The sequence below is a fragment of the Pygocentrus nattereri genome, chromosome 15 (genome assembly GCF_015220715.1).
Source record: "Pygocentrus nattereri isolate fPygNat1 chromosome 15, fPygNat1.pri, whole genome shotgun sequence".
Taxonomy (NCBI): domain Eukaryota; kingdom Metazoa; phylum Chordata; class Actinopteri; order Characiformes; family Serrasalmidae; genus Pygocentrus; species Pygocentrus nattereri.
The window spans coordinates 35,187,849-35,203,793 of NC_051225.1; the positions used below are offsets into that span (position 1 = coordinate 35,187,849).

Genomic DNA, 15,945 nt, shown 5'->3' on the forward strand with positions numbered 1-15,945 from the left:
TGAGCAGCTGAATAATTACCATAGGGAACTTGTGGTGTGAGGGTGATGAGTAAAACGAGTGCTTACATTTCTGTAATTTATACTATATTATATCCTGATACTTCTTATCCAGCGTGATGCATGTCTTAGCTGATCAACTATGTTTGGGGTTAGAGGGCAAAAAAAAAAGTTTTTTCTGAAATATAACTTTGTTTGTCTGAGTTGTTTACAGTTCTAATGCTTCCTCCGTACGTGCACGGCCTTGCAGTAGACAGAAAAGCACGTTCACATTCCCACAGAGTATTATCTTTTACTGATTCTGTGTGGTTTATGTCAGCGTGTCCGTTTTATTGGATGTTTATTGGATATAATTACTGACAAAAGGATACAGCACAACACAGTGGTTCAGACTTTTTTTATTTATATTTACAATACAGTAATGGTCTATGTACACATGCAGATGGATAGTTTATAATAAATAAAATACAATTCATTTTTTTACAACCAAATTGTTACATATGTACAACAGTAAAGGCTAACATGCTGGTATATCTGCGAGGATCAGTAGGACAGTGTAAGGGTCTTTAAGACATTCAGCCACAGTAACCTTGTGAACCGATTTTAAACCTCTGCCATAAATGACTTGTTATTGTTATGGCGGCTTGTTATTTAAGTCCCATAATCCAATAGTGACGGTGAACCCCTGGCCCTGCTTCCACTGCGGCCTCGGTGTATAAAGAGGCTTCTTTGAGGGGGTTAATGCTTAAGCTTACATTCTGCTGTTATTGCTGGTTACATTCAGGCTTAGAAACACACTCACACAAATAATGATTTGGAGCTAATCCAGAGACGTATCCAATTATTCAGCAAAGCTGAGCTGGGCCCGTGAGAAGGCTGATACAGAGTATTATGGTCTGTAAGGCTCTTTCTTGGTTTTTACCAGGTACACCTACGACATGGGTGCACTTTCTTAGTTTTTTTCCCATTTCATCCCCCCAGTTGAGTAATAACTATGGACATTTGTTTTCTTAAACTGTGTCCCAATTCAGGTTCATCCTCCGGAGGCTGCATTTGAAGGCCGATTGCATCACAGCGGAGCGACTAAGCTGTCCCACTTCAAAGACTCCTTCATACGCGGCCGAGAAATGTAACTGTACACCAGCAAAATGAAGCATTAAGACAGGAGTTTCCAGTCCACTTTGCACTGATGGACAGGGTACAGTGGGACTGATCAATCCTGCAGCAGCAGATGGGCTACAAAGTGCACCTTTATGATAAATGGACCTGACAAAAGGGCCAACGAGGGTAGATACAAGTTAGACGTTTCTAATGAAGTGGACGCTCAGTGTAAACGCTTGACAGGGCTCCAGGTGGAAGGCAAACCACTTAACTAACTTCACTCTTTTTCATCTTGCTTTCTTTCTTTCATTTTGGTTTTCATTTCTCCGTTTCATTTTATGTCTTCCTTAACTCTTTTCCCTTCCATTTTCACTTCTTTCCTTGCCTCCTTACCCTTCTCTCCTTCTTTCTTTATTTTCTTTATTTCTTCATTCTTTCCTCATTTTTCTTGCTTCCTCCATTTCTTTCCTTATTTCTTTCTTTCTTCCTCCTTTTTTACTTACATTTCTTTGTTTATTCCTTCTTTAGTTTCTTCCTCCTTTTTCTTGCTCCATCCATTTTTTTCTGTTTTAATTTTTCTTTTTCTTTCTTTCTTTCTTTCTTTCTTTCTTTCTTTCTTTCTTTCTTTCTTTCTTTCTTTCTTTCTTTTCTTCCTTCCTTCCACCTTTTTCTTCTTCCTTTCTTCCCCTCCTTCCTTATATTCTCATCCTTTTTTCTTTTGTTGCTTTCTTTTCCATTTTTATTTCACTTGAATTCTGCGACTCATTCCTTAGAAAAATTATGATATTTTCTTGCCTTGCACTGTATTCCGGAAACTTCAGGAAATGCAAATCTAGTTTCATGAATGCAGTGCTGATGTCAGAAAATATAATGGAGTGTGTGTGTACAAACTGCCCATATGTGAGGGCAGAGAGTGTATGTGGCAAGTGTGCATCCGTGTTTACATTCTGAGGCCTCCAACTTCAGGTCAGTGAGTAAAATCCTTCATTCCGAAGCTTCTATGTATGTGTATTACCTGAAACTAAAGCCTACTCATATACACGTTCCATACATTTCCTTTACCTATACCTGTGTGTGTGTGTGTGTGTGTGTGTATTCCCTCAAGTCATCCTCAGCCACACAGTGCTGCGATTCTGCTCAGGGGGCGCACACACACGCACCCACACCCACACACAGCTACCTTCTTTTCCTCATGCTGGTCTCTAAGCGGCCCAGTTCCTCGTAGCTCTGGTAGAACAGCTCCAGCTCGCGGCCTCCCCAGCCCCTCCAGACAGCCAGGCACCAGGCCATGTTTTCGTTACGAAAGCCGCACACAACAGTGTCCTTTGCAACCAGCGCAGCTTCGACCAGAGTGCTGAGAAGCGGGAGGGAGACAGAAAAGGGAGGGGGGGGTGAGTGAGAGAGACGTGGAGATGTGCGTAAATGACCGTTTTTCTTGAAAAAGCTTGAAATAAACTGTGTGGACTCTTCTTAGAAATACAAGCAGCTCTTTCCTGGGAACTTGTTGAAAAGCATAGATGCCCCTGCTCTTGGAGACTTTCTCTCCCGCAGAGCTAGCTCTAAACCTTAATTGAACACGCCTGATCTGGCTAATCAAAGCCTTTTGGCATTAGATCCAGGTGTGCGAGATCAGGGCCTCTGCTGAACTCTGCGGGAGAGGAGATTTCTAGCTTGGGTGCCCCTATTACAAAGCACAGTGAGCGCAGCCTGCTGAAAAGTGCTGCTTATTTGATTAATGACTGTTTATATTCGGCTTCGACAGCAAGACGGGCTAAACTGAGGCTTCTCAGGATGCACCAAATGGTCACTTGACCAAAGAAAGCAGTTACAAAGCACTAGATAACACTTAGAACAAGCTTTATGATGAAATAAGGGATATCAGGATTACTCAAATAAATTCAGATACATAATTAAAACACAAAACACACATTTACGGTAATTTATAGAGCTATAAAGGAGTGGAATTCCCCAACTGTCTCACTGCTTAAAACTGAAGGGCAAAATAAGGTTTAAAAACTCATAAGAAAAAAGACATTATTTAACAAATGTAGAGATCTGTTAGGTAGACAGGTCCCTGACAGTTGGAACAACACTATGGTGGAGTTTCACGGTGGGCAGTGATGTAGATACTTACCAGAACGGCTCGGCTAAGGTCTCTGTGAGAGAAACCAAACGACCATTCCTTCAGTGTGATTTTACGTTTTCTACTGTTATTTTATCAGTTTAAATTGTTTCTTTCGTTTTTATTTTTTACTCAGGAAGAACAGCGGCTATCACAATAGCAGCTAATAGGGTTCCTACAAATAAACAAATAAACAAACCTCAGTGGTTTCACAGAACTCATAATTTTATACAGTTTTAATATTTTCGTACTCCAGTGTTGTCTTAATACAGTACTACAGTACACTCTTAAAAAAAAGAAGGTCCTTTAAGGGTTTATTAGTAAAGAAAACATTCTATATAGAACCAGTCGTGGGCTGGAGGTTAGGGAACCAGCCTCGTGACTGGAAGGTTACTGGTTCGATCCCCAGAGCCGACAGCACATGACTGAGGTGTCCTTGAGCAAGACACCTAACCCCCAAACTGCTACCCAGGAACTGCGGATTGGGCTGCCCACCGCTCCGGGCAAGTGTGTGTGTGCTCACTATTGTGTATGTGGTGTTTCACTTCACGGATGGGTTAAATGCGGAGGTGAAATTTCCCCGTTGTGGGACTAATAAGGGTCTCTTAATCTTAATGAATCTGAATGAAAAGAACCCTCTGCATGATTAAACGTTTCTTGGGCGAAATGGTTCTTCAGATTGATGGAGAATGTGTTGTAATAAGGGATATCAGGATTATTCAAATAAATTCAGATGCACAACTAAAACACAAAACAAAATTTACCTTATGAATAAACTGACAGTAACTAGTTGGAAATTTACATGATGTGAATGCATATTTCTCCTGATTCTACCACTTGTACTGTAAGAAACTGAGTATATTAGATGTTGGGTACTGTACAGTTAAAGGGGAATTCCAGCTTAAAACAAGAATTTAAGTTGTCATGTTATGTAAGTGTTCTGTAATCCACCTAGAGCAAAAACTAACTGTGAACAGTGATTTATAGAGCTATAAAGGAGTGGAATTCCCTGTCTCACTGCTTAAAACTGAAGGGTAAAATAATGTTAAAAACTGATAAAAAAAAGACACTATTTAACAAATTTAATACAGAACCATGAACACAAAGAACCCTCTGCATGACTAAACGTTTCTTTGGTGAAATGGTTCTTCAGATTGATGGAGAATGTGTTGTATATGGTTCTACATAGCATAATTTATGGTTATATATATATATATATATATATATATATATATATATATATATATATATATATATATATATATATATATATATATATATATATATGTGTATAAAACACCAAAAAAGGTTCTTCTATTGTTACAGACTTTATATTGTAACAATAGCAGAACACTTTTTGGTGCTATATAGAACCATCTAAAACACTCTACATGGAGAAATCTTTCTCCAGATTGATGAAGAATGTGCTGTATATGGTTCTATTTAGAACATTTTCGAAAAGGATGTATATAGCATCAAAAAAGGGTTCTGCTATTGTTACAATATCAAGCTTGTATCAATAGCCTTTCTGGTGCTATACAGAATTATTTTTTAAAAAGGATGTACACAGCCAGAACCATATTACACATTGCAATCTGAGGAAGCTTTTCACCTTTAATCATGCAAAGGGTTCTTTGAGTGTTCATGGTTCTATATAGAACAATTTTCTTTACTAAAGAACCATTGAAGAACCACCTTTTGGAAATGTGTATAAAACAGTAACTTATTTTTAGTCTCAAGTATATGTACACCAGCATACAACATGAAATGCGCCCTTTAGGGTTGCACCTACATTTATCTACATCTAATTTTCTTCACTAAAGAACCCTTGAAAAATGATCTTTCGTGTCAACTGATCTTGACTGCTAGCCTGATCTACAGGTAGATAAATACAATCAAAGTGAGTAACCCCTACCACAGTCATTGACCAAAACTGTCAAAGAAAACTCTTCTTCTTTCGGCTGCTCCCTTTAGGGGTCGCCACAGCGGATCATCTCCCTCCATCTTGCCCTATCCACTGCCTCCTCTACTTTCACACCAACCATCTCCATGTCCACCTTCACTACATCCATAAACCTTCTCTGAGATCTACCTCTTCTCCTTCTACCCGGCAGCTCCATCTCCAACATTCTTAACCCAATATATCCACTATTCCTCCTCAACACATGTCCAAACCATTTAAAACAGCCTGATTCCAGACGTCCACCCTAGAGAAACTCTCCACTTCAAGACACATCAGAAGGGGCTTGTCCTAGACCAAGGCTAGACATGCGGCTCTTTAACTGTCCTGTTGTGGCTCCACAGCAGAATTCGTTATTTTAAGGAAAAAAAATCCTCCTTTGCAGTAAACTAAAGTTCTGCTGATCGTTCAACACAGTTTTAACAATCAATTGTCTTAAACGACAATGTAGCCTATCTCTGCTAAATCACATAACATTTAACCCTAAAGGTTGCTGCACAGACAGGCTGACCACCATAGCAACGCAGACAACACTCTCGCCTTTCTAGCAGCTAACAAAAAGGCAAAGAGAAGGATTTATGATGAACATCGATAATCTGGAGATGAATGGGCTTGTGTTTATAATGACTCCAGCTTGTCTTCTGATACGTTTAATATGCAACGAGAAACAACGTCAAACACTAAAAAGTTGCAAAGTTTCTCATTTGCCAGCATCTTGTTCAAATTTTCCCGTTCCACCTTCAGTGGTGCAGCAGTTGCATTCTTGCTATTTAAGGTGGAATGGGAAAATTTAAACAAGAAGCTGGTGAATGACAAGCTGACTTCAGCCTCACTTCTACTTTTGCAGAAAAGTTTCCTGCCGGAGATGCAAGAAAAGCAGCTATAGCTGAGTTAAAGCTTAAAGCAGAGCAAAGTACGTCTGCATTTTTTAGTCCATACCAGTACATTAGATAGCACATTTTAAGACTTCTTTTCAGCCAAGATGGTAAAACGTTACTTCAATAAAATGGACATTATATGTTGTGGCTTAAAGGTGGTTTCATTTTTGTTAAAAGGACAAAATAGCTCTTCATTACATTTGGGTTGCCGACCCCTGTTCTAGGCTTTAAAACAGAAAATCGCACTTCTAGACACAGCAGCACTGCTGTAGGATGCAAATAGACCTATTTACAACAGATGTAGCATATGGTTATGTTTGGACCTCCGAGTACTCAATGAACTGTGAGCATAATCACTAGACTGTGATTACTAATGTTATCAGAAGTGAGAGTAGTGATAGAACTATGACACACAGATTTTTTTTTTTAATTACTTTAATTACTTTATTTATAAATACACTCTTAAAAAGATGCTTAAAGTGTTATTTAGTAATGGGAATGTTTTTTATTTGGAACCACAAGTTCCATATATAAAATCATTTCATACTTAAATGTTTCTTTGTCTGGTGAAATGGTTCTTCAGATTCATGGAGAATGTATTATGTTTCATATACAACTTTTTGGAAAAGGGTTCTATATAGAACCATATACAACACATTCTCCATCAATTTGAAGAACTGTTCAAGCATGAAATGGTTTTATATAGAAACATCTCTAAATAGAACCTTTACCTTTACTAAAGAACCATTGCTTTTTAGAGTGTACCCTAACAAAGTAAAAGTCAAGTTATCAAGTTATAGATTCTTCTCCTTGTGGTAAACTTGTTCTGCAAAACACAACATTGAAAGAAATCGACTGTAATACAACACGCGGCCTTGCTCTGTGATATTTGATTCGGCTCTATTTTGGCACGTCGGTTACTCTATATGAAATGGGCGCTTGTGAATGAAAACTCGGATCTCTGAAGGATATATTTGGGGATGATGTGCTCCAAGACCTTTTCTGAACCTCGTCAATCAAATCTTTGAAAAAAAAAAGCCGCAGTTGGTTGATGTGGGCTATTCAATGAGCCGTGTGTTGCGGAAAAACACTAGGGGATCCCCAAATACTGAAAATATAGAAATCTAAAGGTCTCTGCAGACAGGCTACTTCCACAGTCACATCTTGAACAGCAGAAGATTCAGTCACATTGAAATCTCACATAAGTATTCATGACCCAGTGATAAAGGCACTTAAAGCCTCAATACACTGTTTGCAGAAAAACAAACAACTGCAGATGTCGTTCGGAAACTTTGCAGTGTCGTGCACATGACAGCTGGGTGAATGCTGCAGATAACCACATACTAAGTGATAAAGACTGTAAATGGTCCAAAAGCAAAACTGCAAATGAGCTAAGCTTGATAAAGTGCTTTCCGCTTGTATTGAAGTGTATTCTATGTGCACTGACCGTGTGATTGGTTCACTTACTTGACATTAACTATGTTTCCAATTACATCAATGGCTTGATATTAGTCTAATAACTCTAGTCTAAAGCTGCGTTTACATGTTGGCACTGACAAACTTTCCACAAATCACAGCAGAATTGGCAATGGTACACACCCAATGGCAGCATCAGGTCATGTAAACAATTCCATGTTGATAACATTGCTAGCACTGGGCACTAGGTTGTCCTAAAAGTGTTGCCTCTGAAAAACATCAAAATCATTTCGTTGCACCCTTGTTTGGACTGTAAAACTTTATTTTGTGACAGAAGGTTTTCGAACCACAGAATTTTCCGTCACTCCTCTTTCAAAAACAATTGGTTATCCATGTTGTGCATTTGTGATAATCTGACACCAAAACAAAATATGAGTGACAAAAGGTTAAAGGGAAAGATGAAAAGTTCTTTTTTGGCAGGAAACTCATACATAGTCTTGGATGCACCCTAAAGTGGGTATTACATGTTATATGCCACCGTACAAATATATAAGACTAAAACCAAATTAGTCTTCTATACAAATTTAAAATGATGGTTCTTTAAGGGTATTGCGGTAAAAATGTTTCAATGCAGAACCATTAACACTCAAAGGACCCTCTGCATGATAAAGGGTTATTCGCATGGTGAAAGTGTTCTTCAAATTGATGGAGCATGTGCTGTAGATGGCTCTATATAGCACCATTTTGAAAAGGATCCCATATAGCACAATTGTCACTAAGAACAGATCCTGCTGAGAACCAGGGACTCACTCTTATTATTCCTCAGTAGTGATCAATTTAAAGGAGCTTTTTTGGCAGCGCTTCACTACACTGACACAGTGTGACAGCTGCCAAGCGTTCTTTCAACATTTAATCTGGTGGAAAAGTATAAATTGTACCCTCCATAAATCATTTAGTAGTATCTATGCTGATTGTCTGCTTACTCACCAAGCAGCTACTGCCAATGTGCCTTGTAGCTTGGTTTATTTATAAGGTTATGCCACAGATATAAAAGAATTCCCCCATATAGATACACAAATTTCCTTTGTCTAGCACCTTCGAGGGGGTTTGGAGTGACAACCTTATATATTACCAAAGTGGTTCTTCATTAACAAGCTAGTGGTTGACAGACTAGTCGAATAGTAAATCGAATAGCTAGCACTTCGGGCAGCAGATAATTACTTGGAGAGTGAGTGAAATGCCACAATAGTAAATATGTCAGTAAACAGGCTGGAGGAGAAGAGTGGAAGCTGTTATAGCTGCAAAGGGGGGGTCAAACACCATTAATGCCTATGGATTTAGAATGGGATGTCATAAAAGCTCCCGTAGGTGTAATGTGTAGGTGTACTGGAGTAGTAGTTAGCAAACTTACCACTTATATTATCAAACAAAAATCAAATGGTATAGCAAGAATGTTTCTCAGCGACTAAATCTTACTCTAGAGAGATGCAACTGCTTGTTTATCAAGCATTTAGCTCGATAAACTATCGTTTCAGACTGATAAAGCCAGTTCATGGAGACACAGACAGCCAGATCCAGCTTAAATTCTCTGTGAGAGGTGATATTCTGAGAGCTGGGGTGATTTTAGAGTGCAGTTTATATCAGTTTGTGTAAGTCTGTGGGCAGAGATCCTGAGGAGGAAACTTACTGAAATATAACAAAAAATTCTGCACATCTCTCATGCATCTGCTACCCCAGCCCCTATTAGAAAACTACTAACAAAGGACTTTTCACTGACATCCAGAACACTCAGGACATATCATGCTATGTGTTGTACTGTGTTTTTGGCATAAAATGCTGCCAGCGCTCCTGCCAATTTGTCCTATTAACGATAAACCTGTCGACATACATGATCAAAGAAATTAACCATGAACTTCAGTATCAACTCTGGATGACCTTCCAACATTGTCTCTTCAAAGAGGGCCTGGAAAACTCATTAATAAAACATAGTGAGTTGTTCCTTTAACGCAGGAGTGGGCAGGAGTTTCCTGAATCAGCACCTTTCATATGTACGGTTATCCAGCTGTCACTCATTCACACCAAATATAAGGTGCAGCCTGAATGTCAGCCCATCAGCATAGCAAGGGCAGTCACGGACAATCAACGCAGGCCTATTTGTGAGCAGTAAACTGTGTGCAACTGGCTTCTATTACTTTAGAAGGTTTTCTGCCACAGCAGCGGTGATATTGACAATCTACTACAGGCTACTTCTCACATCCAAGACAAATGAGCTCTATTTGCTGCAAAGTCCTTAAATTTGTGTGGCTCGTGATATTGCATATCATATCAAACACTGCTCTGTATCCTTCAATCCTACACCTTCAATACTGGGTTATGGACTTAGCTGCTGTATGCTGTATCTAAATAAACAGCACATAAGTAGCACAGAAGTAAGTAAAAAGTGTAAAGAAAGGATGACGAAAAACCTGCCTTTGTTCTTTGTTAATGCAGCTCAGCACAGATTAGCTGGCTAGTGCCTATTCAAAGTAAACTAATGGGGAAAGGAATGAAGCCAGGCTTCCAAAAATGAAACAGCTCAGATCCCAAACCACACATTTCATTCCAGAAGTGGCAAAGAAAAAGTCCACAGTGTGGTAAAGCTTAGTAAACGCTACAGGAGCGGCCTAAACAATACGCTAGTCAGGTGCTAGCATGCTGACTAGCCTATGAACTGAGCAGCAAAGGACACACGTCACCTAAAACGGGGAACAAATGCGTGAATTTTGAAGAAAAAAGTTTGAGCGGCGTTAAGAAAGTTGCTCCAAAAGAACAGGCCTTGAAAGTGTCTGTGAAAGTCTGCCTTGCACTTACTGCATCTACTCCATAAGTCAGACTCCATTTGACACTCTGTGAATTTGACAATTGGAGGGAAGCTCAGCTGGAAAACTCAGTGGAAAGCCAAAAACGGTGGGAGATCCATGGTAGAAAGCTTGTCTACAATCTGCACTGGAGCAGACTCCATTAGCTGGGACAAGTTCCAGCTGTCATGAGCTCAGCAGTGAGTTCTAAGCTAGCTTCAATGCTGGTTAGAGGAGAGTCAGCCTGAGTGGCTGTGGTGAAGAAATTAGGCGAATCCCACATCATAGGATCTGACCACCTATGGTCAAATCACATGTTTTGTTTAAGTGAAATGAAGTTAACACCACTTCCAGATAGAAAACAATGACATATTTCTGCAAATATGATTGCACAGTTATTACTTATTCCCTATATTTCACATAGTGGGGGGAAAAAACATACATTTGTGTTTAATTTAGGGTCCTTTTTGACCAGGGGTGGAGGAACTTTTCATAGAAGTCTAGAATTATTACTGTCATTCAGACATATTATTTAGATGCATTTATGCAACTATTTTATGCAATTGATGTAATGATATAATTAATTGCATCAATGGGGGCGCCACTTGCATGAGGTGGAGGCCCTCGATAGTGGGCCACACACAAACCCCTAAACATTTACCTAACCTCCAAACAAGCTTGCTAAGCTATTTTTAGTTATACTGTCTTATATATGCAAAGCTAGACAGGCTTTATTTATTAGTGCCTCTCAACATGTTAGTTCTTTAACTAAGAAGAACTCCTAAACAAAGACAAGACAACTCACTGAGTAAATCTCACATCTGGACCTGGATGGAATAAAAGTGTGATAACAGGCATCGTAAAGGGGAATTCCACCAATTTTCAGTGGATGAAATATTAACCAAAGAGCAGTTTGATGTGAAATAATTAATTGGTAGAAAAACTTAGACTTTACAGATTTCTTTACAGTGAGGGTGAGAGGAACCGGGGGTCACGATGTCTACAACACAAAAATAGCGATTTTATTTACCGTCCAAAACCTCCAGTGAATCTACACATCTTGAGTTTTTATATATAATGTTGATGATGTCAAAATAGTGGTCAATCTTAAAAAATATGTCGCTGCTGTCAGAACAAAACCTCGTATCTCCATTTTTTGTCGTGTTTCAGTTTTGACGTAATCTAAAAATGCCTATTGTCCATTACGTTGTATGTAAATTTCATAACGAATGGACCAAAAGAAATGACCCAAAATGACTCAGAAAAAAGTTGGGTTCCATTGACTTACATTAAAAGTAAAGTATGTTTTTTCCTTCTTCTGTAAAGTTACGATTTCGGAGATACGAGGTTTTGATCCGACAGCAGCGGTGTGTTCTTTGGGGATTTATTTACCTTAGAACACCCTTCATATACCTCTTCAAATAAAAATAAATAGATTAAAATATATTTTAGACCAAAATGTTATCACAAAACTACCATGAAACACAGTCTCAGACAACAGTGTGAATATTCATAATGATTTCATATAATAACTTGGTAAGTTTCTCTAGAATGGAGCATTTCACATCAAACCACTGTGAATGACTTGTTAATCGATTAACTGTACTCAAATATTTGAAAATTGGTGGAGCTGCCTTTTAAGTGATGTCACATTGATTAAAAGGGGATGGAAGTGGTGATTACAGTTTTACAATGGGGATGTCTTTTTTTGGACCAGGGTAATGGCATCCTCTCGCACCTCCCCCTCAACTGAAGCTTTGGTTGCTATGCCTACCATCCTGCTGCCTCTTTTTTTTATTGCGTGTTCACCTGAGTTTTCCTCATCCTCCTTTTTGGTCATTGCAGTTTGTAGCCTTACTGGCTGACTCGAACAAAAAAACTGAGTGAGTGAAACCAAGATTGAAAAAGTGAACTACTTTTTTTGCAGCAGCAGCTCTGCTTCGTGCTCAACTTGAGGCCTCATTACTGCTTTGAAAATACTGCAACCTGTTCTGTTCTGTCATTTACGTCACTGTAGTTACATGATCTCCTACCAGAATTCTGTTCGATGTTTTGGAATATTATGTCAGAATATATTAATTATATTATTATTAGATGTTTTACAATAGAATATTATATATTTTACAACAGTTCGTTCTGACCACGCAAGCTGGTTGAGAAGCGTTGTAACCGTGCTGATATTTTGCCATAACACAATTTGGTCAGACTGCATTAAATTCCCAAACTGTCAGTTGGTCTTTGTGGAGCTGGAGAACGAACTGCCGGCTGTGCAGCGAGTGAGCAGAGCTCGTTACTGTGACGTAGCAACAAGCTGCTTGTTAAGGAACTATAATTTGACATTAGAACATTAAATGCCACGTTGACGGCCCAGTTTATTTATTTCTTGCTTTGTTTATTTAACTGTTGGTTGTGTGTTATTTCGCAATAACACACTCCCTCTCATGTTCTATTGCTTAACTATTATGTATTTACAGTGGTGCTTAAAAGTTTGTGAAAATTTAAAGTTAAAATTTTCTATACTTCTGAAGAAGTTTGACCTAAAACTTGATCAGATTTTCCTCGAATAAATAAATGACCAAATCTAATCTGATTTTTTTATTTGGTTCTTTTTATTTTATTCTATTTTATTTTTCTATATATTTATTCTATATTTATTTTATTTTTGGCTCTTCTACTATTAGGACTTGTGTGAAAATCTGATGAGGTTTTAAGTCACATTTATGCAGAAATATAGAAAATCTCTATAAAGGGTTCACAAACTTTCAAGCACCACTGTATTTATTTTTGGTTATGTCAGTGGGCCACCCGAAGAGCAACCCAAAACCCCCTGCCCAAAACCCTACGTACCCCTCAGCACTCACTCCGCCAGCCCCTGCCCTCAGCTGGCTTCACCACTGAATTACACACTAAGTTATTGTTGCCATAGGAACTAAACACAGTATATTCAGTTATTTCCATTTTTAATTCTTTTACATCATTTGATAACGCCAGCTGTCCTTTACATTATGTCAAAATTTCATGATGAATGGACCCAAATGACTTGGAAAGAAATCTCATTTCATAAACTTACATTAAAAGTTATGAAAGTTTCTTCCTTTTCCTGTAAAATGATCTTTCTGGAGATCTGAGACTTTTCCCCAAAAGCAACTTCATGTAATGAATTATATTTACATTCAACTTACGTCCTGGTTCAAGTCTACACTTCCAGCTTTTACTAAAAAAGTTTCAAACACTTGGCCAAAAGGTGTATTATATGTTTTCTGACCAAATGAGTTTAATAAAACACAACTGCAGGCATAACTTTGCAGCAAATTCAAATCACAATGAAATATCTCCTCGTCTATTTATCACCACCAATGTGCTATCAATTGAAAATCTGGCCTCCACACTTTTGAGAGAATTTCTCCACTTGTTTCACTGAGCTACAGATATGTGAGTGATAACTCATTTGAATGACGTCATGCTTTTTGTTATCGCTGGGAATAGCTGTGATTTCTGAGTTTGGAGAGAAAGCGCTGAGCGCTGGGTGTGAGCTGAGCCAGCTGCTGCGTGGAAAGAACCAAAGTTAAAGGGCACTACATGATGGGCTTAGGAAAGAATCTGCATTTGTAAAAATGTGCAAGCGGTGTAAAGAAGCCAAGGCTTCTAAGAGGCTGTTAAAGTCTTAAAGGACCAGTGAAAGTGTTACTAAGGCCTGTATGTCTTGAGCCTCGGCTCTATAAAGACTCTATAAGAGTCGGCTCAGCACTTTCACTGAGGGTGTGGGCTTGTTTAGTCCCACTTACTGCAGCACATAAAAACTCCTCATCTTCACAAATGCTGTAGACGTTCGTCGTGCGGACGTATGTGAAATGTGTGGTCCGTCATCGTTCTCTCTCTCTCTCCCTCTCTCTCTGCTCCCTTCTCTCCTCCTTCTCTCATACTTTAACTTTCTCTTTCATTCTATTTCTCTCTTGCCTCTTATTTTCTTTTTCTCTCTCCTTCTCTCTCTCATTCTATTTTTCTCTCTTCCCTCTCTCTTATTCTTTTTCTCTCTCCTTCTCTCTCTCATTCTATTTTTCTCTCTTCCCTCTCTCTTATTCTTTTTCTCTCTCCTTCTCTCTCATTCTATTTTTCTCTCTTCCCTCTCTCATTCTTTTTCTCTCTCCTTCTCTCTTTCATTCTATTCTGTTTGTCTTACTCTTTTTCTCTCCTCCCCCTCAATCTTTTTCTCTCCTCCCCATTTTTTCCTTTCCTCCCTTTCTCTTTCTCCCCATTCTCTTGCTCTTTTTCCCCTCTCCTTACTCTCTTTCCTTTCTCTTTCTCTCCCTCAACCTTCTCTCTACCAGTCTCCTTCCCTCTCTCACTCTTCTACTGCTCTCCTTCCTATTTATCACTGTTTTTTCTGTCATCTTTCTCCCACTCTACCGTCTATCTATTCCTCTCTTTCTTCTTCTCCCTCTCTCAACAGCTGCTGGAGCTTTATAGATATAATTACAAGAGTGCTGTGAGCCTTTAAGCACATGATGAATGATCTCTGTGTGCTTTATTGAAGCTGAATCGGCAAATTAATATCCACATTCTCTCTCTCTCTCTCTCTCTCTCTCTCTCTCTCTCTCTCTCTCTCTCTCTCTCTCTCTCTCTCTCTCTCTCTCTCTCTCTCTCTCTCTCTCTCTCTCTCTCTCTCTCTCTCTCTCTCTCTCTCTCTCTCTCTTCTAGGAGCTTAGGGGTATATAAAGAGGTTTCACAGATCTGGCATATTAAACCCTGATGAGGGAAGACTATTCCACAGTGAGGCATGGCCACTGGTAGAGCTGGTTAAAGGCCTCATGTCTGGCAGTGTTTGGACAGTTTCTTTGGCAGTTTATGAAATTATTCTATGCTTTGTATTTGCATAACTGCCCTCTATGCAGCCTCCTCAATGTTTTTATGGCTTTTAAAAAAAAAAAAAACGATAACTTGACTTATTATAAAAGCTTAGCTGTGAAACAAGAAGAAAATCCAACGCAAATTCACAGTTAAATGAGTTTGGTGGGCTTTTTCTCAGAGGGGCAGTATTGAAATTAAATAGTGAATGTACATAACACATAATACTGGTAATATTTTGACAAAGTCATATTAATTAAATAGGAACATCAAGTAGGGCTGCACAATATAGACAAAATTCCATATTGAATAAACAGACAGGCGGAGAAATTAAAGGATAATAAATTGATTTATGAATCAATCAAAATGAAAGAAAAAAGAAACGGGCACAGATGCCGTCCATGTAAATTAGCTCTGCTCTGATTGGCTGACTGTATTTTGATTAATCCAAAAAGCAGTTTGGGCTGGGAAAGTCCGTATAACACCAGCATGAAGGGGCAGAGATACAAAGCTGTGGGCTGAATAGGTGGATATATGTAAATGAGATGACTTTCATGACATCAGAAAAACAGCACATTGAGTATGTTTATATGCACTCAGTAATCCAATCAGATTTCTGCAGTTATCTGATTATTCAAATGGCCATGTAAACAGCATGCTCCAATTTCTTAGATTGGAGTATGGTCTAGAAATCTGATAAAACGAGCAGGATTTCAGCTCAGTAATCAGATTTCTCAGTGCATGTAAACTCTTACTCTGATTTCTTTCAGATTTCTCAGTCTGCGCATG

At 38.8% G+C, this 15,945-nt stretch overlaps 1 protein-coding gene across 2 annotated transcripts in view; it reads right to left on the reverse strand.

Moving 5' to 3' along the window:
* Positions 1-1,734: 1,734 nt before the first annotated feature.
* Positions 1,735-15,945, reverse strand: part of lrrk1 (leucine-rich repeat kinase 1) — a 148,275-nt gene continuing 134,064 nt past the window's right edge. For both annotated transcript variants that reach the window (XM_017699556.2, XM_017699557.2), the window contains one exon: positions 1,735-2,452. In XM_017699556.2, the coding sequence (XP_017555045.2) occupies positions 2,275-2,452 (178 nt within the window). In that variant the 3' untranslated portion in view covers positions 1,735-2,274. The remainder of the gene's footprint in view (positions 2,453-15,945) is intronic.